General features: G+C 36.4%; 1 protein-coding gene across 11 annotated transcripts in view; it reads left to right on the plus strand.

Annotated features, from left to right (window-relative positions):
• Positions 1-20,200, plus strand: part of MARCHF8 (membrane associated ring-CH-type finger 8) — a 113,648-nt gene that overhangs the window by 87,754 nt on the left and 5,694 nt on the right. For 9 of the 11 annotated variants that reach the window (XM_074232587.1, XM_074232594.1, XM_074232589.1 and 6 more), the window contains 4 exons: positions 28-78; positions 15,373-15,452; positions 15,722-16,573; positions 18,308-18,488. In XM_074232587.1, coding sequence (XP_074088688.1) covers positions 28-78; positions 15,373-15,452; positions 15,722-16,573; positions 18,308-18,488 — 1,164 coding nt within the window. The remainder of the gene's footprint in view (positions 1-27; positions 79-15,372; positions 15,453-15,721; positions 16,574-18,307; positions 18,489-20,200) is intronic. The other 2 variants (XM_074232596.1, XM_074232597.1) reach the window with 1 other exon arrangement.

A 20,200-nucleotide genomic window follows, 5' to 3' on the forward strand; every position in this document is an offset into this window, starting at 1 on the left:
CCCTTAACATCTCTCTTTTTCTTGCAGAATGAGAAGACTTTGAGGCATTCCATGAGTTGTTCGAGTCACATTTCTAAGGTACTGTATAGTCATTTCTATATAATTCCTTTTTGTCTTCTTGTCATGATTTTTTCTTTTTCAGTATGTATTTTTACTGTTTTTTCCTCCAAAGAACAAAAAATCTTTAACTTATACATATATTTACTCTTTAAAGCCAGAAAACTGATATTCATTGATTTTGGTAGAGTAACAGAACTAATAATTTTCTTAAGTAGTGTGAGTCATATAATTTTATCCTGAGACTAGATTCCAGAGATTTGAGAATCTTAGAAGGAATTTTAGAAGACATCTAGTTTAATTATACCTATGATAAACAAATTCCTTCTTCAGCAGTCTTGACTCATGGGAATTCAGCTTCTTAGGGACTTTTCCAAGGATGAGGATTTCTTTACTTAATGAAACAGAGCATTCTGATTTTTAACACACTAAGTAAAATGCACTTCCTGCTTATATAGGAATCTTAGAATTGGAAGGCATTTCAGAGGACATTTAGTTGAATCTCAAAAGTCTATATGAGTTCTAAATCTAAAAGCACTGTGATCAAAGCTAGCAAAAAATGGGATTAAAAACAGATAGTCATGGTTTTCCCAATTATAAATAAACTATTAGCTTCATTTCTGTTTTTCTAGGAAAAATTGTTTTGGTAAGATTTTCATTATTTCCCAAATGCTATTTCTGAATGTTATTTGCCCTCATATAAGGTAGAACACTGAACATGAAGGAACAGGCTCAATTAAAAAGAGAAATATGTGATATCATGATCCCACCCTATTATGAAAAAGAGAATATTAACTTGAGGCTATAAGAAATTCATTGTTTTCAAAACACATGTAAATTCCACTGTTCTAAATGGAAAGAAACAGCTACATGGTCAGATTACATTCATCTAGGTTAAGCTACACTACCTAATCAGGATTCCTCTGTAGTGTCTAACAAATAATCATCCACCCTCCCCATGAAGACTTCTAAAGGAAGATTTACTACATCTAGAAGAAACCTATACCTTTTTTGAATAGTTCATATTATAAAGTTTTTCTTTATAAGAAGCCAAAGTCTGCCCCCTGGTAACTTTCAGTGATTCTTCCTAGTTCCTTGCTCTGAACCAAGGATTTGGAATTCTCTATACCTTCCAATCATTTATGCAATTGTAAAAGATGTAGTCCCCGAGATTCAGTCATCCTCTCTTCCAGCCTTGTTTCAAGTATTTGAAGAAAACTATGTGGAAAGGGACTGGATTTGTTCTGCAGACTCAAAATTCTAGTATGCTTATTGTTGGTCACTTATTGAAATACTTTTTGATTTAAAACCTCTCCATCAAAATGCCCCCACAAATCTTTGATGTCCAAGATTCTTTGAAAGATTTTATAGCAGTCAGTTTTGTTTGACCTTATGATTATATCAAAGAAGGTGTAACACAATAGAAAGGCATCCCATTTAGAGGTTATTTGCCATTATCCCAGAGGACTCCTAAGCAGATTTTCTACAGATGATGAGAATGTCCTTAAGCTATCCTTTTTCCATGTGTTTCTTTCTTGGTCTCACCTTTTTCAGTATGTGACATTTTTTTTTTTGCCAAGGCAGTGGGGTTAAGTGACTTCCCCAAGGTCACACAGCCAGATATTTATTAAGTGTCTGAGGCCACATTTGAACATAGGTACTCCTGACTCCAGGACCAGTACTCTGTCTACTGCACTGTCTAGATGCCCCAAGTACATGGCATTTTGTCTTCTGCCTAACCACTCTGTCCAAGGTTTCCAATAATCTCTGAATCCTAAATCCAGTCTCACTTCTTAGTGTTCTTGACTTCTCTGTAGATTTTTTCCATACTAACTTCCAATTATCGCAGCAGTTTTTATCAAAGAGGGAGTTTTTAATCCCAATGTCTGGACTCTGGGTTTATCAAACAGCAGATTACTATAATCATCTCCTGCTTTTACACCTAGTCTATTCCACTGGTCCACCACTCTATTTCTTAGCCGATACCAAACAGTTTTGATGACTGATGCTTTATAATATAATTTTAGATCAGGAAGGGCTAAGCCACCTTCTTTTGAACATTTTTTCATTAAGCTCCTGGCAATTCTTAACTTTTTATTTCTCCATATGAATTTACTTACAATTTTTTCTAAAGCATTAAAGTAATTTTTTGGAATTTTGATTGGTAGGGCACTAAACAGATAGTTTAGTTTTGGTAGAATTGTCATTTTTATTATATTAGCTCTACCTATCCATGAGCAGTTGATATTTGCCCAGTTATTTAAATCTGATTTAATTTGTGTGAGAAGTGTTTTATAATTGTTTTCAAAAAGATTCTGAGTCTGTCTTGGCAAATAGACTCCCAAGTATTTTATATTGTCTGAGGTTTGAATGGGATTTCTCTTTCTAGCTCTTCCTGCTGTATCGTGCTAGATATACATAGAAAAATTGAGGATTTATGAGGGTTCATTTTATAACCTGCAAGTTTGCTAAAATTGCTCATTGTTTCCAGTAGTTTTTTGGATGATTTCTTGGGATTCTCTAGGTAGACCATCATGTCATCCACAAAGAGTGAGAGTTTTGTCTCTTCCTTCCCAATTCTAATTCCTTCAATTTCTTTTTCTTCTCTAATTGCTGACGCTAACATTTCTAATACAATATTGAATAGTAGTGGCAATAATGGGCACCCTTGTTTCATCCCTGATCTTATTGGGAATGCCTCTAGCCTCTCCCCATTGAATATGCTTGTTGATGGTTTCAGATAGATACTGTTAATGATTTTAAGGAACAGTCCATTTATTCCTACTCTCCAGTGTTTTTAGTAGGAATGGATGCTGTATTTTGTCAAAAGCTTTTTCAGCATCTGTTGATATGATCATATGATTTGTGATAGGTTTGTTGTTGATATAATTGAGTATACTAACAGTTTTTCTAATATTGAACCAACCCTGCATTCCTGGAATAAATCCTACTTGACCATAATGTATTATCCTAGTGATAACTTGTAATCATTTTGCTAAGATTTTATTTAAGATTTTTGCATCTATATTTATATTCATCAGGGAAATAGGTCTATAATATTCTTTCTCTGTTTTAACTCTTCCTGGTTTAGGTAACAGCACCATATTGGTTTCATAGAAAGAGTTAGGCAGAGTTCCATCTTTCCCTATTTTTACAAAGAGTTTATATAGAATTGGAACCAATTGTTCCTTAAATGTTTGGTAGAATTTGCTTGTGGATCCATCAGGCCCTGAAGATTTTTTCTTATTTATTTTTTCAATGATGGCTTGTTGAATTTCTTTTTCTGAGATAGGGTTGTTTAGGTATTTAATCTCTTCTTCATTTAACCTGGGCAACTTATATTTTTTGTAAATATTCATCCATTTCACTTAGATTATCAAATTTATTGGCATAGAGTTGGGCAAAATAATTTCAAATTATTACTTTAATTTCCTCCTCATTGGTGGTGAGTTCACCTTTTTCATTTACAATACTAGCAATTTGGTTTTCTTCTTTCTTTTTTTAATCAAATTGACCAGAGTTTTATCAATTTTATTGGTTTTTTCATAATACTAGCTTTTGGTTTTATTTATTAATTCAATAGTTTTGTTGCTTTCAATTTTATTAATTTATCCTTTAATTTTTAGAATTTCTAATTTGGTATTTAATTGGGGATTTTTGATTTGTTCTTTCTCTAATTTTTTTAGTTACATGCTTAGTTCATTGATTTCCTCTTTCTCCAATTTATTCATATAAGCATTTAGAGCTATAATATATCCCCTGAGAGTCGCTTTGAATGAATCCCATAGGTTTTGGTATGTTATTTCATTATTATCATTAAAATGGTTAATTCTTTCTATAATTTGTTTTTTGGTCCACTCATTTTTTAAAATGAGGTTATTCAGTTTCCAATTTGTTTTGGGTCTATATCTCCTTGGTCCTGTATTGCATATGAATTTTATTGCATTGTGATCTGAGAAAGATGTATTCACTATTTCTCCCTTTCTGCAGCTGATCATTAGGTTTTTATGTCATAGTACATGGCCAATTTTTGTATAAGTTCCATGTACTGCAGAGAAAAAGGTATATTCCTTTCTATCCCCATTCAGTTTCCTCCATAAGTCTACCATATCTAATTTTTCTAACAATCTATTTACCTCCCTAATTTCTTTCTTGTTTGTTTTATAATCATAAATATTTTATATTCATATATTTTATATTTATATTCATATATTCATATATTTATATTCATATATTTTATAATCGTATCTAGATCTGATAGTGGGAGGTTGAGGTCTCCCACTAGTAGAGTTTTGCTGTCTGTGTCTTCCTGTAGTTCTTTCAGCTTCTCCTCTAAGAATTTGAATGCTGTCCCACTGGTTGCATATATATTCAGTATTGCAATCACTTTGTTGTCTATGGTACCTTTTAGGAGGATAAAGTTTCCTTCCTTATCTCTTTTAACGTTGTCTATTTTTGCTGCTGCTTTGTCTGAGATAAGGTTTGCTACCCTTGTTTTTTTTTACTTCAGCTGAAGCAAAATATATTTTGCTCCAACCTTTTACTTTTACTCTATATGTATCTGTCTGCTTCAAATGAGTTTCTTGTAAACAGTATATTGTAGGATTCTCATTTTTAATCCACTCTGCTATTTGCTTACATTTTAAGGGAGAGTTCATCCCATTCACATTCAAAGTTATGATTACTAATTTTTATTTTCCTCCGTGCTTGCTATCTTCCCTCTGTTTGTATTTTCCGCCTTGCCCCCTTTATCCATATTCCCCAGTATTTTGTTTCTGAATACCACCCTCTCTTCAGTGTATTTGCCCTCCTATATCACCCCTCCCTTTCTTTCCCTTTTTCCCTTTTCCCTTCCCTTCCTTTTGTTATTTCCCCCTTTTTCCCCCACTCCCCTTCTCTTTTTCTCCATCCTCCCTCTCCTTTTCCCCTTTTAATACTTGAAAGGTTAAATGTTTTATAAGTTAACTGAGTATGTGTAGGTTGACTTTAAGCCAAGTCTGATGAGGATATTCAGGTGTTTCTCATCTGCTCCCTTCTTCCCCTCTATTACCATAGGTTTTTTGTACTTCTTAGTGTAATGAGATTTACCCCATTCAGTCCTCTCCCTCCTCCCTTCTCTTTCCTGTCCCCCCTTTTTAAGGAGGTAGTGTTTTTTAGATCATTCTATCTGAGTCATAACTTTTCTTTCTGGGTTTTGTGGGTCGGATTTCTGTTAAGAGGTTTATTTCATTTGATAGATGGGGAAAGGTCAGGAGACTTTAGAACTGTGCCTGTCTTCTCTCTGCTATCTTGGCCGGAAGTCTTTCTCTGTAGATTTTGACGCTGAAGATTCCTTTTTGATACTCTTTCCTTCCTAGGTTTTTGTGACTCTCTTGTCTCCTGGTTCTCTTCCAACTGAGCTGACCAATCCTGTCACTCTCCTTTCCAGTTCATTATCCATGTACTGGAACCTTTGCGTGTGTACCCCTCTCCTGGGCCTTCCCTTCTTTTCCTGTATTGTCTTTCTTGATGATATCATCACTTTCCAAACATTCAGTTAACGGCTTTATTAGTGCTGTCTACCCATTCCTCTTGACTTTTTTCTATATATGTGTTGTAGCTCCCTAAGGGTAAATAAGTGGTGCTATAGATATAGTACTAGCCTTGGGGTCAGGAGGACAAGAGTTCAAATCCAGCCTCAGGCACTTGACTCTTACTGTGTGACCTTGGACAAGTCACTTAACCCTAATTGCCCTGTATCCAGCCCATCTTCAGTCAGCCCGATTCATATATGGCCACTGGACCCAGATGGAAGTGAGGCTGATGACTTAACACAGCCCACCTCACTCAAATCCAATTCACTTGCATGTCATGGCATCAACTCCCTGATGTGTTGTGGTCTTCTTCAAAATTGAAGTACAGACATTATTATTATCATCTCCCAAGTTGAATATAAGTTCCTTGAAGATAGGGGCCGCTCATTTGTATTTTTATCCCCAGAGCTGAGTCATGTGATAGGGATGGCTTGAATCTGTGATGTCATTGGTATCATGGATGAGAAAACCTCTGTGCACCTTGTTTGTGATTCCAGAGAATTGATTAAGACTATGAGAAGTTAAGTGAGCATCCCAGGATCGTATAGCCATTAAAGGCCTGAAGACAGGTCTTCCTGGCTCCAAGGCTTCCTTCTATCAACTATACTATGTTCGTGTTCCTTTATTAGAATTTAATTTAATAAAGTTAATATTTTTAGAGAGGCAACATGGTGTGTTGTCTAGAGAGCTAGACCTTGTAGTATTAAGTGTAGGCCTCCAGGCTACTCCTCAGCCTGTGTTGTTTCTGTAACCTGGAACTGGGTAGTAACAGAGCTGTCAAATTTGCATCTTTTCTTATATCCTGCACAATATCAGACCTTGCTGTAGGATCCTAGGACCTCTTTTTTGTCATGGCACTTAACCCTCTTTCATGAACCCTGTGTCCTGAAAGGCTCCTCCTGGCTGCTTCTGGCCAAGACCCTATCCCCAGTGTTGGAAGACCTTTCTCTCCGTCTTGCTATTTCCCTCCAGGCTGGGACAGAATGACTCACTTTGGTTTTTTCTTAGATTTCTAGTCAGGACTAGGCTGATCCATTTTTGAGATCTTTTGTGAAGGAATTATTGGGGCAAGCTTAACTATACTTCCTTAACTGTACTCTGCCATCTTGGTTCTAGTTTTTCATAGTCCCACTCAAACTATCATTTTTTTCCTATACCTTCAACTAAATTACTGCCTTCATCACTCAAAATGGAGTCACATTCTGGCATGTTATATTTGTAAAACTTATGTATATATTTTCCCCTACAATATACATACAGCCTTTAAAAAGATTCTGATGACAGCTCTAATTCTAGAGGTAGCATGAGTATAAAGAAGATAGATTTGTTTTGGAGTCAAAAGACATATTTTAAGTCTATGATTTATAGAACTATATATCTGTCTCACACCCAAGCTGCCAATTGGACAGTATTGATCTGGAACAAAACTTACTATAAACCTCTAGTCATCCTCCTACCACCATTATCACCTCTTATGTGGACATTTATAACGGCTTTATAATTAGTTTCAACATAATCTAGAGTATTTTTCTCACACCTGGCAAAGTGATTTTATTTTTTTAGATATAACAACAACTGTGATTTCTATCACATCAATTTTACAAATATTTTATTTGATCCCCACAACAACCCTTGGAATTAGGTAATATTATCATCTTCATTTTGTAGGTGAGGAAACTAAGGCAGGCAGAGGTGAAGTGACTTGTCCAAGGTCTCACAGTTAGGAAGTGTCTGGGCCTGAATTTTAACTCAGGTCTTTCAGACTCCAGGCCCAGGCCCTATGCACTCCTAGTTATCTCACAATGTCACCTCCAGTCAATAAATTCCAGCAGCTCCCTATTACTCCATGATCATATATGTAAATCCTTTGTCATTTAAAGCTATTATCTTTCCAGTCTTCTTCAGTTTGACTCTTTATCACTTGCACATGTGTGTTTAACTGCTTGTATGTATATGTTAGTTTACTTAGTCTTGCTCCCACACAACACACAGGCTTCCATCTCCAAGCCTTTGTACCGGAGGTCCCTCATGCTTGGAATGCTCTTTCCCTCTTCCATCTCCTAGCTTCCTTCAAGACTCAGCTCAAACACCACCTTCTGAAAGAGAATCTGACAGTTCTAAACTGGAATATTCCTTTTAAATATTCTTTCTACCTGCTATAGTAGGCTTATCTGTAAAAATAAATTATCAAGCACCCAAAGATAATATTTATTGGTGAACTATGTCAGTCTCCTTGAGAAGGCCAGGACTCCAGAAATCTCTGGAAATGTTTTGTGCTAGTTTCAAATTCTGGTCCTAAACTAGGCCCATTTGAATGACCATCAGGAACTTAGACTGGATTAATAGCTTCAAGTAATGATGTAGAAAGCTCATTTCTTTTATATATTCTCTTTAGCACACCCTCATGAACTTTAAAAGCATCTCTAAAGTAAGTACTTAGATAATATGGTAATGCTTAATAAAAGAGATACTAAGCTTTATCTTTTGTATCGACTACCAACTCGTTATTGTGCATTCCCTGCTTTGTGTAGTAAAGATATACCTGAAGTTTTATGAATTTTAAAAGATCAATTAACATTGTAATTATATCAGAAAAGAATATAGTTAAAGCAAACATTAACACAAGAGAATTCTTGTATGTCATAGAAAAGTACATATATCACTTTCTCTTTTTTGATAATTCATATTTTTTAAACCAGGTTTTCTTAAGGTATATAACATTGTGAACCTAAGTTCTCAAGTGCCTAGAAACATGTGAAGAAAGAATTCTGTCTATCTGAGAATAGCAGTCATTACTTTAATTTATTGAAACATGCATATTTTCAAGATTATTCCCTACAGTTTATTATAGAAGAGCTTGTAGTTCATGATGAAAAGAACCTTTTATCTTACCAGGCAAAGGCCCATATTTCTCTTCAGTTTTTAAAGCTAACTAAAAAAGTTTAGTTTTTTATGCTACTTACTAGGCAACCGAGAATCATTTTTAGTGGAAAGTGGTTTAAAATTAAATAATTTGTATTCTATTTCTCTCATCTAGATATTTTTAGTATAGATTATATTTTAAAATGGATCATTTTAGTTATAGCACTTAATGTCTTTTTGAAGATATTCTATCCTTCATTAATATTTACTTTTATTAAAACTGTCAAAAATTGACTTTCCTCATTTAACCATAATGTATTTAAGGGGATTTGGTTCAGATGAGTATTTATAGAAGAGAAAGTCTTATAATATGGCTCCATTATTTTCATAGAGCAGAGAAACACAAAATTAGGTAAATGTCCCTGGGGTGACCCGGCTAAATTGGACCTCCTGCCTAGTTTTCATTTTTGTCCAATATTTTGAGAGAAGATACCATATAATCTAACACTATCTTTCCATATAACATTTTTTTGTTTTTGTTTTTGAAAGGCAGTGGGGTTAAGTGACTTGCCCAAGGTTACATACTGAGGTAATTGTTAAGTGTCTGAAGCTAGATTTGAACTTGGGTCCTCCTGACTCCAGGACTGGTGTTCTATCCACTGCACCACCTAGCTGTCCCTCCCTATAACATTTTCAAAGAAATTTATATTCTAAATATGTATTACTGTGGCAACCATGTCTCTCTCTGCTTGACAAATTAAAAATCTTTAGTGGTTAAGATGACTCCTGGGCTCTTGTGGCTTGTATCCCATCAGTTGTTTTACAGAATTCTGTAGGAGACAGTAAAAACATCCATGCCAACATCTTTTCCCTTATATTTCTAAGTTTTTGCCATTAATAGCTTGTTTAAATATTTAAAGTTTGACTTACTTTAACTACACCTGCAGTGTTGTTTTCTCCTCTTTAGATTCTTCACATTTTTGTCTTTGATCTTAAGGGTGTGGTTTAGTGACACCTAATTATGAAATGATTCCCATAGCTGTAATTAGTTTGTTCCTTTCTGTTAAGATTTAGTCACATTAATATGGGAATGTGTTTAAAACGATTGTACATGTATAACATTTATCATATCACTTGCTAACTTGGGGGGTGCTAAAAGAGGGAAAATTTGGGGCCTGTTTTACATTTACGTTTACATCACCAACACCTAATTTTATTTATTCATATTAGTTATACTTTAAGTTTTAATATCTCCCCACTCCCATAAAAAATAGTTCCTTGGGTGGCTAGGTGGTGCAGTGGATAGAGCACCGGCCCTGGAGTCAGGAGTACCTGCCTGGGGTTCAAATCCGGCCTCAGACACTTAATAATTATCTAGCTGTGTGGCCTTGGGCAAGCCACTTTAACCCCATTTTCCCCTGCAAAAAAACCTAAAAAAAAAAAAGCTCCTAGTATTATTTATTAGTTCAACTGTGTTTTTCACTTTCAATTTTATTAATCTCTTTTCATTTTCAGGGTTTTTATTTTGGTGTTTATTAAGGAGTTTTTAATTTTCTGATTTTTATAATTTTTTTAGTCATATACCATATTCTTTAATATGTTCTTTCTTTAAATGATATAAGCATTTAGAGATGCAAATTTTCCCTTAAGAATTATATTGACTGTCTCTCACAAATTTTGGTGTTTTTTAACAAAATTATCAATTGGTTCTATGATTTGTCTTTTTATCCTCTTGTTATTTAGAATAAAGTTCTTTAGATTCTATAGAATGATTAATCTATGTTTATGGAACTTCTGGTAGTTGCAACCTATTATGTCCACCATACATCTCACAGTCACTCAAAGTCAGTCTTTTGATACTGAGTGATTGAGTGACCTCTAATTGGATTGTTTAGATACCAGGCTTAGATTGAACATATACTATAAGCTATATGATTAACAAGAATTAAGATTAGAAGAAAGGAATTCCTTGTGCCTTTGGATTTATATTTCTTGTAAATCTTGGTTCTTATTTGTGTTTATTACTCTCATAAAAAAAGTTTTGCAAAATTCTGTTTTTTACTAGGAAAAAGAAAATGACTATGTATATCCTGATGAAGTGAGTGAACTGTCTGTTGAATTATATGTCCTAGTTTGAACAAAACTCATTCTTCACGAATGAGTTTTTCTATGTGTATTCTTTTTTTAAATTTATTTATTTTGAATTTTACAATTTTTCCCCTAATCTAACTTCCCTCCCCCACCCCCCCACAGAAGGCAATTTGCCAGTCTTTACATTGTTTCCATGGTATACATTGATCCAAATTGAATGTGATAAGAGAGAAATCATATCCTTAAGGAAGAAACAAAGTAAAAGAGATAGCAAGATTAGACAATAAGATAACTTTTTTTTTCTAAATTAAAGGTAATAGTCTATAGTCTTTTTTCAAACTCCACAGTTCTTTCTCTAGATACAGATGGTATTCACCATTGCAGACAGCCCCAAATTGTCTCTGATTGTTGCACTGATGGAATGAGCAAGTCCATCAAGGTTGATCATCACCCCCATGTTGCTCTTAGGGTGTACAGTGTTCTTCTGGTTCTGCTCATCTCACTCAGCATCAGTTCATGCGAATCCCTCTAGGCTTCCCTGAATTTCCATCCCTCCTGGTTTCTAATAGAGCAATAGTGTTCCATGACATACATATACCACAGTTTGTTAAGCCATTCCCCAGTTGAAGGACATTTACTTGATTTCCATTAATCTAGCTTCTTTAAGTAGTCCTGAGGCTCCTTTATTCCCTCTTTGCTTTGTTTTGATTGTTAGTATCCAGTATTTTGATCATAGTATCCAGTAAGATAATTATTTGTATTATTTATTCTTTCGTATTAAAAAAGGACAAAAATGGCATCATTATGTTGAGGTCAATGTAAAGTACATATCTATACCTATAAATATATACATATATAAATAAATTCCCTGATAATTGATCAAAGCATAGGAACCAAAAAACTCTAAAGAATTATAGCATACTGGGGGCGGCTAGGTGGCACAGTGGATAAAACACCGGCCCTGGAGTCAGGAGTACCTGGGTTCAAATCCGGTCTCAGACACTTAATAATTACCTAGCTGTGTGGCCTTGGGCAAGCCACTTAACCCCATTTGCCTTGCAAAAAAACCTTAAAAAGAAAAGAATTACAGCATACTAATGACCATATAAAAGGGTTCTCCAAGCCATTAATAATAGAAATACAAAGCAAAACAATTCTAATCTCTCACCATGCAAACAGGCAAAGATGGTAATAGTCCATGTTGGAGGGCACACATATACTGAGCGGTAAACTGGTACAGTCATTTTAGAAATTGATTTGGAACCTTGCAAATAGTCAGTAAGCATTTATTAAGCGCCTGCTATGCACCATTTGCTCTTGTAAATGCTGAGGATTAAAAAAAAGATAAAAGGCAGACCATGCTCTCAAGGTTACAATCCAATGAGAGAGATACCAAACAACCTCTATATAGGATAGAGAGGTAGTAATCAAAGCAGACAAGGTAGTAGAAATTGAGAGGGGTTGAAAAAAAGACTTCCATAGAAGATGGAGTTTTAGCTGAGATGAGGAGCATTTCAGGCATTGAGGACTACCAAGATGAGAGAGGGAGGGTCTGTGGAGCTGTAGGGAGATCAGGACCACTGGAGTGAAGATTAAGTGATAGGGAGTAGGTATAAGAAGACTGTAATTAATGGTAGGGAGATGGGGTGAGGTTATGAAGGGCTTTAAATGCCAAGCTGAGGATTTTTATTTGGTCTTGGAGGCAAAAGGGAGTTCCTGGAGTTTATTCAGTGGGTATAGGAGGGAGGGAGACAGGATCAGACCTGCACTTTAGGCAAGTCACTTCAGTGTCTGAATGGAGGACGAAACAGTATGGGAAGGAAATGGAGTAGACAGTCTAACTAGAGGACTATTGCAGTAGTCTAACTGAAGTGAAATGAGTCTGGATCAGGGAGGGGACAGTGTCATAATAGAGAAGGACCATATTCAAGAGATGTTTGGATATGAGGGTTGAGAGATAGTGTCATCTTGAGAATGATGGCTAGGCTGCTCGCCTGAAGGACTTTAGAATGTTAGAAAAGGAGTAACTAAAATGTCCATATCCTTTGACCCAGAGGTTCCATTATTGAATTTATAACCCCAAGGAGGCTATTGATAAAAGAAAGTTCCCACATACACTCAAAATTATTTATAACTTTTTATAATAGCCAAGAGTTGCAAACAAAGTAGGTGGCCATTGATTGGAAGGGCTAAACAAACTATGGTACCTGAATGTAATAAGTGTTGCTGTATTGTTAAGAAATGATGAATGCAATGAAATACATAGAAACATGGAAAGATCTACATAACCTAGGGCAAAATAAAATAAGCAGAGCCAAGAAAATAATGCACAAAGACTGCCATTTGTCCTTTGTTCTCAAAGAAGACCATGATGCCTGGGAGGTGATGCCATGACAAGCATGTGAATTGGATTTGAGTGAGGTGGTGCTGGGTTAAGCCACCAGCCTCACTTTCTCCTCTGGAGTCATCTGGGTCCAGTGGCCAGATGTGAATCTAGACAACTAGAGATGGTCCTGGATGTGAGGTAGTCAGGGTTAAGTGACTTGCCCGAGGTCACTTAACTAGTAAGTGTCCAGTGTCTGAAGATGAAGTTGAATTCAGGTCTTTCTGACTCCAGGGCTATTGCTCTATACACTTCACCACCTGGCTGCCCTGTCCTTGGAATATTTGCTCCAAAATTAACAGATCTGCTTTCATCTTAGATATTTTCCTTTCCCACTCCTTCCATCTTCTGGTTCTTCTTCAGATCTAGAATCCTCCTAATCTCAGTTTCTCTAGCTACTCTTTCCAGTCCCAGTTGTAATTTCACTCATTGCTCACTACTTCTGATCAGAGCCCAGAGGAAATGTAAATGCTGTTTGCTTTCCATTGCTACTTCCAAACTCATCTCCTACCACCATTACTCAGTAAGCTCTCTGCCTTTGAAGTTCCATCAGTTATATATTCCACCTAATCAAAATTCTGGTAGTCCTTGTCTATCAGCCTATACTCTACTTCTTTCTTCAGTGAGTATAATGCTTTGTTTATAGTCTTTTCTCCCTTCTCCAATTCCTGCCCTCAATTCTCATATTTGGGAACTTCAGCTAATGATACTCCCCCAAATACCCTCACCTTCCAGACCCTCAATTTACTCTTTCCCCATTAACTGCTCCTACCATACCACAACTACACACAGAAATGGCCATCCCCTTGATCTTGCCATCACCCTCAAATGCACTGCTTCCATGATCATGAATCTGAAAGTCCTTTCTCTGATTATAACCTATTTCATTTCACTTCTCTTAAAGGTCAGATCTATCTGTCTCTGTCTCTCTCTCCCACTTTCCCTCTCTTTCTCTCTCTCCCTCTCCCCTTTCTGTTTCCATGTGCTTTCATGTTTGGGGGAAAACCTGCAGAATTTTTGAAATAGGAAATTTTTTTTAGAAAGTAATAGAGTGGCCCTTATTGAGATTAGAAAATGTACTGGCCTTATTATTGATTCTTTGAAGAGATGGATTTCTTTGTTTTAAAAAAGCATTATAAATATTGTCTCACTTGGTTGATATGTTCATTAGTTTGCTAGACTGCTTTTTTGTCTCTGTTTTTTATTCTTGATTATACGTTATAGCTCTCTGATATGGAAGAAGGGAGCACTATATTTAGAAAAGTAAAAAGGAAATAGTAAAAATTAAAAAGCAAAAAAAGATGAATTAGACTTTAAGATAAAGTGCTCATAAATCACTTTCAGGTCCTTTCTTAAAATAAATAACATAATATTATATACTTTATAATATTTATGTTTTCTCAATAAAAAATTTTGTTTTCTCTCCCTCCTGCCCCAACAATGGGAATGACAGAAACAAACTCGTGGTCAAGCAAAAACAATTTTCGTCATTGACACACCCCCCCCCCCCAAATAAATTTCATTCTTCACTCTTGAGCTCTTCACCCCTCTCCATCATGAATTTGATCCTTAGTTCTCTGGAGTCACAGCTGCTCCTTACAAGGTCGTTGTCATTGTTTAGATTGTCGTCTTCATCCTGTTTCTTTCACTCTATAGCTGTGTAGACCAGGTTTCCCAGGTTTCTCTGAAACCATCTCTTTCGTTGTTTCTTTCAACACGGTTGTATTACATTTCACTTAAACGCTATAACTTGTTCAGCCATTCCACACTTTGAGTGCTCCTTTACATTCTTTGCCACCTAAAAAGAATTTTCTGGCCAGAGAGTAAGTACTTAATAAAAGCTTCATTGGTTAACTTGACTTAGGGATAGATTTACATAACTTGATATTTTCTAGGGGTTTTATCTCATACAGAATTAGCTAAAATCTTGTTTATTTCATTAGTGTTCCATGATTTCAGATGTTTTTAATTGCACTCTTGATTTTCTATCATATAAAAGGTGAGATCATATTACTTGGGGTTATTTTTTTTTTCATTTCATCACAAGATTTACTTTTACTAAAGCCCTGATCCAGATCAGCATGACATGAAGGTGACTGATGCTGGATTTGTTATCTGATTAAACTGGGCTAGCCTGGATCAGAGACTCATTCCCAGAAGTTTGGCCCCTTTTCCATTACATAAACTCAGAGAATGGTTTTAATGTATGACTGGGGAAGGGAATAGCCACACTCAGAAGACCCTTGAAGTTGAAAGGTAAGAAAAGAGGTTTAGGTACACACTGTCATTTAAATAACAGCATTTAAAAGCTCCTTAATGTTGTTCATTACTTCAGCCCAGAAGAGGTTCGGGAGAGCTGTTCTTTTGAGTTTGATTCCTTCATTAACTTGAGATGTTGTCTTACAGGCTGGAAGTCCAACATGTGCACCAGTTCCCCATGGCTTCTCTCGCACATCTGTTACCCCGTCTAACCAAGACATCTGCAGGTAGAGTATTGCTTGTAGAACTGCTAGGATGGACTTTGAAGGACAGTTGTTTCTGAAAAATAGTTTATGACAAGAATCATTGTGTTCTGCTTCATCGTTCTCTAACTTTTTGAGCAGTTTCCATTTGATTGAGACTTTTAATGCTGATTTTGTGCACTGTTTGCTTGCCATGTTATCACACTATTCTCATTTCTTCACTTTGATATATCTGTTTTCTCTTTTTAATTGTTTTTACTTTCTGTCCTTTTATTCCACTGTTCTGCATGCAGTTCCAGTGCAGTGTTTTCTGAATGTTGTCGTCACAGTCCCGTGCAGTCAGCTGTTGTCTTGAAATCTGCTCTCTGCCAGAGTTCTCTGACACAAGAGGTCACTGTGACAGTGATCTGTAAAGACACATTACAGGCCTCAAAGAAAAACTCCTATGGTCCAGAATGGATCCAGGCCTTTAAGCCTCCTAAGAATACCAAAGCCAGAAGAACTCTCAAGTTCTCCAAGTCCCTCAATGATGTGGTTGAGAAAGCCCCAAGTACTATGGAGAATTTTGACTCTGTAGAAAGAACTTATTCTGAAGGAAAATTAGCACCACCTCAAGACCAGTGCCTCAGGATGAACAAATTTCACCATCAGGAAAAACAGATTCTCAATCTGAAGCCTCTTGTATTTGGCAATTATAAGTACTCACATGTTCCATCATTTTCTGCCAATCATTCAAGCACCTTTGGAATAGGAGCCAACCAAGGGACTTTCAACATCCCATCCCTTGAAGAGAAAGCAGATAATGAGGCAGCCTTGAAAAGCAAACGATTGCTCTGTTACCTCTTTTCCTTCTCTCACAGTTCAAGCACCAGCAGTTTGCACAAGTTCCATGAGCTGGAAAGCTGCTCTGCTGGCTTGCTGGCAGCTCAATCTTCCAGTGTGTTGGTGGGGAGCACAGGCTTCTGCTCAGATGATATGGGGGATGATGATGTCTTTGAGGACAGTGTATCCTCCAAGTTGAGAAACAAGGAGATAAGGGCACCGCTCTGCTCCACTGAGAAAGATAGTGACCTCGATTGCCCTTCTCCTCTCTCTGAAAAGCTTGCCCCCTTATCCCCTGAGTCAACATCAGGAGACACATGCAGGTTGGTTTCTCAAGAACCACCCTCCTTCATTGACCCTCCTAGTTAGTTCTGACTTGTTCTGCTTCCCTTGCCTCTACAGTCTTTCTTTCTTTCTTTCAGTATATGAAGTTAAAAATAAAAGAAATGGCCAGCAATCCAAGGTTAAAATGTAAGCAGCAATTTTGTTTAGACCAGTTTCCTTAATTATAAAATCAAGCACAATTCCAGTGGATCTTAAGTTCTCTTTATTTGTTGATGCCAAAACAAGAGAAAAGGCTTCAAATATCAAAGCTCAAGCTGACCTTTCTGAACGGAGAGAAAGTATATTTTTGCTGAAAGAAATTAGATGAGAGGAAAATGTTACCTCTTGATTTATTTCCAGCTTATTCTTTTCTAAAAATCATTTCGTTTTCAAGAAAAGGCTACCATTTCTAACCTTATCTCTTTTATAACTATTAAAGCATGTCTTTTTTTTTTATTTTTTAAAGCATAACCTGATTATGGAACAAGTGCCTCCCCAACTTCTTCTTTACTTATGACAAAATGTATTGAACCATTCCGAACAAAATCCTAATTCTTTTTAGCTATAGCTCTGCCTTCCAACTTTCTCAAGTACCTTTTCCAAACTCCACTTTTCCTTTCTCAAAAATCCTTTGGAATTTTCTCCTCTATCTTTTCCTATTGGCCAGACCTCTCCACACTGAAATCATTAGCCTCCCTGTTCTGGTTTCACTCCATTCACTACTCTTTCCTAGTTTCTGTATTTTTCCTGATGATTGGATCAACACCAGCATCAGAGAGGATGCACACTATCCTGGGCCACACAGTTGGACCCCTTTCAGAAAAGGTGCCTGTCCTAGTGTGTGTTTTCAACTACTAGAAAACACTTCTCTACTTCTCAAAAATCCATTTAATGAGCCATGTGTCTTGAGGTTAGTAATCCTGTTTTGCTGCATGCTGCCCTAGACTTAAAGAATGGTTTTTAAGTCATAGCCACTTTTTTTTGTGGGCGGGTTTCAACTTAGTGCTTTCAAGTTTTCTGGGAACAGGGGTGGAGGGAGGTGCTCCTGTCTTTGTGACTTCCTACTGGTATGACTTTGGACAAGACTCTTAACTTTTCTGGATCTTAGTTTTCTCAACTGTAAAATTTGTATTAGATAGCCACAGATCTTTGTTCTCATAAGGCAAATTGCCTATTTGTAGGAGAAATAAACGAGTTGTGGTTTCTTTGTACCTAGCCAAGCTCGTGTGAGTGTCCTTTCATAGTTGGAAGGTAAATCATCATTTTTAGTCAGTTTAATATTTTATTTGGAGAATAAGTAGAAGGATTACTGATTTTACTTTTAATTTAAGTAAATCCCACCTATGGATTTAAAGAATTTTGTTTCAAGAGAGACTTCCTTGTAATTTTGAATGCCTCTCGATATAGTTCTTTAGTCTTTTAAAAACAAATAAACTTCTGTGTCATAATTCCTCAGCCCATCCTTTTTCTCTCCATTGCTGAATACCTTCCAAACCTCGTATGTGACTGCAGTGAGATAGAGAGAGTGGTAGTTAGCAGTGTTTGTGCTCTTGCTTCCTTGGGGTAGGCCCCCATAGTTTCTTTATGTAAAGGTGTGAATTGAGTGGGAATGTACATGGGACTTGCCTCATGATCACAAAGTTGCTTCTTAGATTTTCCACCAGAGTCTTCCTATCAGAGTTTTCCTATCAGTCTGCTTGTTTTGTGATAACTATTCTTTATTTCTGGTGCAGGATATGTCACTGTGAAGGAGATGATGAGAATCCTCTTATTACACCCTGTCACTGCACAGGAAGTCTTCATTTCGTTCATCAAGCCTGCCTACAACAGTGGATCAAAAGTTCGGACACACGATGCTGTGAACTGTGCAAATATGAGTTCATAATGGAGACCAAATTAAAGCCTTTAAGAAAAGTATGTGTGCACAGATGCACAGAGTACTTTTAAAACAAAGTTTGTCACACTAGAATGAGTCTGATTTACTCAAATGAAAAGCCCGCCCCCCCCATAAGAGCTTGAGAGAATTTAGCTCCAGAGACAATGTGCAACGATAGCCACGGTCCTGCTCAGTCCCCATCCAAGCCAGGGTCTCACTCCTTGCCTTTTTCTTTGCTTGCTGTGTCACAGTGCTGTTCCAAATTAAGTATATTGTTGGTGATGAAAAAGTAAATCATCTTACCTAAATAGAAAACAGCTCAATTCCTTTATCATTTTGGTTTATAGATTTAATGATTGCTAAGAGGAGATATATTGGATTTGGACTAAGTGATGAACTTAATTCATTTCTTCAAAATACTGAACAGTTGCCAAGTTGCTTTAAAATGACAGCCATAGGGGCGGCTAGGTGGCATAGTGGATAAAGCACCGGCCCTGGAGTCAGGAGTACCTGGGTTCAGATCCGGTCTCAGACACTTAATAATTACCTAGCTGTGTGGCCTTGGGCAAGCCACTTAACCCTGTTTGCCTTGCAAAAACCTAAAATAAATAAATAAAATAAAATGACAGCCATGATGAGAAAACCTCACCAGCTGTAGGTTTGTTTGCCCATTACATATTTATTCAATTTTAGCCCTTTTTGCTAATTTCTGTCCATAACCAAAACATGTGGAACATGTTCTCCTATTTCCTGGCATTATTGTCATTCATCATTCATCTCATTCTTTCCCAAATAGATTTTTTCTGTTTATTCACTGGACAGATGTATGTTTGCTAAGGAACTGCAGGAACTATTTGAAGACAGGCTGTCCATGGTGCTGAAACTGAGATGCTAAGCTTTTCTTTGGCTCCCTTGATAGTAGATCATTTTACTCCAGAATAACTCAGATTTGGACTTATAAGATTCATTCATTTTGCTTAGAAAGAGCAGTATATAATATGTATCTCTACAGAGGAAGTGATTAGTACATTTATCTGTTTCAGCACAGAGATTATATAATTTAAGGTTGTCCTTAAGGGAGCTAAGGGAGAATATGAGATCCAGTTCAGATTATACCTTTTTCCTCCAAATTCTATATTCTTATTTCTGGGCAGATAACTTAAAATTCAGATGAGCAACTCTGAGAAGGTGAAAGGAAGGGATTGGGGCGGGGGGAGTTCTTGTTGCTTGGTGACCAGTACCTTTACCTGGGAGAGAAGAGTATTTTTCCTTTTCTGCATGACTTATCAGTGTCATCTTACACTACATCATCTGCCTGGTCTTCATTATGATACAAAGCCACCTAAAGATTTGGACCTAGCAATGTTATCCAAAAATCACCTCAATCCCATTCCTGCATTTTTCTCTTCTTTGCTAGAGTCACAGGTCTCTTCTGTTTCTTAATCTGTGATTCTGTGACATTTGTCAAAGTTAGAAAAAAATACATGAGAAGGAATGAGGGAGAGAAAATTAGGTGTTACATACTCATAAAATAGTTAAGAACATAAACCTGTCTTAGCACTAGTTGTAAAGTGAAAGACTAGTTCTAGCTAAATGTAGTTCCAGGATTTATAGTTCCAAATATTTGTTGAATGAATTAAGAAATAAATGAAATAAACCAATATTACTACAACAAACAGTCTAGGGTAGAAGAAATACCACTGAAGTATTAATACTGTATATATACTACCCATCTGTTTTATAGGGTTGT

Source organism: Macrotis lagotis, chromosome 4 (assembly GCF_037893015.1).
Source record: "Macrotis lagotis isolate mMagLag1 chromosome 4, bilby.v1.9.chrom.fasta, whole genome shotgun sequence".
Taxonomy (NCBI): Eukaryota; Metazoa; Chordata; class Mammalia; order Peramelemorphia; family Peramelidae; genus Macrotis; species Macrotis lagotis.